At 49.6% G+C, this 1,253-nt stretch overlaps 1 protein-coding gene across 1 annotated transcript; it reads right to left on the bottom strand.

Moving 5' to 3' along the window:
- Window positions 1-3: 3 nt before the first annotated feature.
- Window positions 4-1,247, bottom strand: LOC109378879 (primary amine oxidase, liver isozyme-like; the record flags this gene model as incomplete). The annotated part of the gene is made up of 3 exons (XM_019635135.1): window positions 4-54; window positions 263-392; window positions 1,084-1,247. Coding segments are annotated over 3 exons (345 nt in total), but the record flags the coding sequence as incomplete, so codon positions are not given.
- Between the last annotated feature and the right edge of the window lie 6 nt (window positions 1,248-1,253).

The following is a 1,253-nucleotide window of genomic DNA, read 5'->3' as shown; positions in this document are numbered from 1 at the left end:
GTCCTCTGCATGTGGGATGTGCAGGAAACCGGCTGTCACCCAGGCCACCAAGTCCTAGCAGGGGAGAAGGGAGAGGATCATGAGGCCTGGCTTTGTTAAGGACATGCCTCCCTCCCTCAGTAGCCTTGTATGTAAGGATTCAGCTCCCTGACCCAGGAAAAATGTGACATCCTAAAGCTTCATTTCTTAGTGGGTTCTATAGATCCCCAAGGCACCTGGCTTGGGAGAGAGTGAAGTGGCTCATCTTTGCTCTCTAACTGACCTGCCCTGCAACAGTCTCATTGTTGATGAAGTCGGTGAAGTCCACGGTGGGCGTCCAAGGGTCATTCAAATTGTAGATGCTGGTGCTGCTGGGCTCCTCCTCCTTCCGCTGGGTCACAGCCAGCTGGTACCTATAGGAGATTTGGATTAGACCCACAGGTCATGGACCTGTCCCACTGTCTGAAGCTGCACTGAAGAGAAAGCAAAGGAAAAATAAGCACAAAGGTCTCGGGGTGGCAAGCCTCTTCATTATTCTCTGTTCGGTTCCCATTTTCCCTCTCTCTGTTTCTCTCTCGTAGAGTTCTCACATTTGTTCAATATCCTGCATCTCAAACATCAACTGGCCCATTATGCAGACATCAGGTCCAACTGTCACTCGTGCATCCATTCAGATCAGAGCCTGGGCCCTGGATGCTTGTGCCTGGACGGGGCCTGATTTCCATTTTCGTCAATTTCAGTATCTCAGATGTCTGGGTTTTAGGGAATACTCCCTCAGACCAGTGTTTCTCTCTTATTCTTTGTTTTTTTCCTCCAACTTTTATTGTGAACATTTTATACTAACAGAAAAGTTGAAATAATAGTATAGTGAACACCCAACACCCGGATTCTACCTCTAACACTTTATTATATTTGATTCCTCATGTATCTCTCCATTCATCCACCCATCTAGTAGGCTGCATTTTAAATGACTAAGGATTGTAGCCACAGGACTGTGTATGTATGAGTGTGTGCATGCACACACATAGTGGTGAAATCTGGTTTCCCAGCAACACGCGGCCCTTCTTACAGTCCATCTTCCCCAGCCTGACACCCCACACTCACCTTCCCCAGCTGAAGGCTCTCTCCATGGAGCTGTTTTGGGGCAGAGGCTCCCCAGCAAAACTGAGCGTCTGGATGCGGTAGCCCCGTGGGTGACCCCACTTGTTGCTCTGGTTGCTGGCCAGGTATAGGTAGCGAGGGTGGGTGCTTCCCAGAGGGAAGGCAGCCTGCTC

The sequence above is a fragment of the Hipposideros armiger genome, unplaced genomic scaffold, assembly GCF_001890085.2.
Source record: "Hipposideros armiger isolate ML-2016 unplaced genomic scaffold, ASM189008v1 scaffold_5985, whole genome shotgun sequence".
Taxonomy (NCBI): domain Eukaryota; kingdom Metazoa; phylum Chordata; class Mammalia; order Chiroptera; family Hipposideridae; genus Hipposideros; species Hipposideros armiger.
The sequence above is the reverse complement of the archived record's forward strand: the minus strand, read 5'-3'. Positions and strand labels throughout refer to the sequence as shown.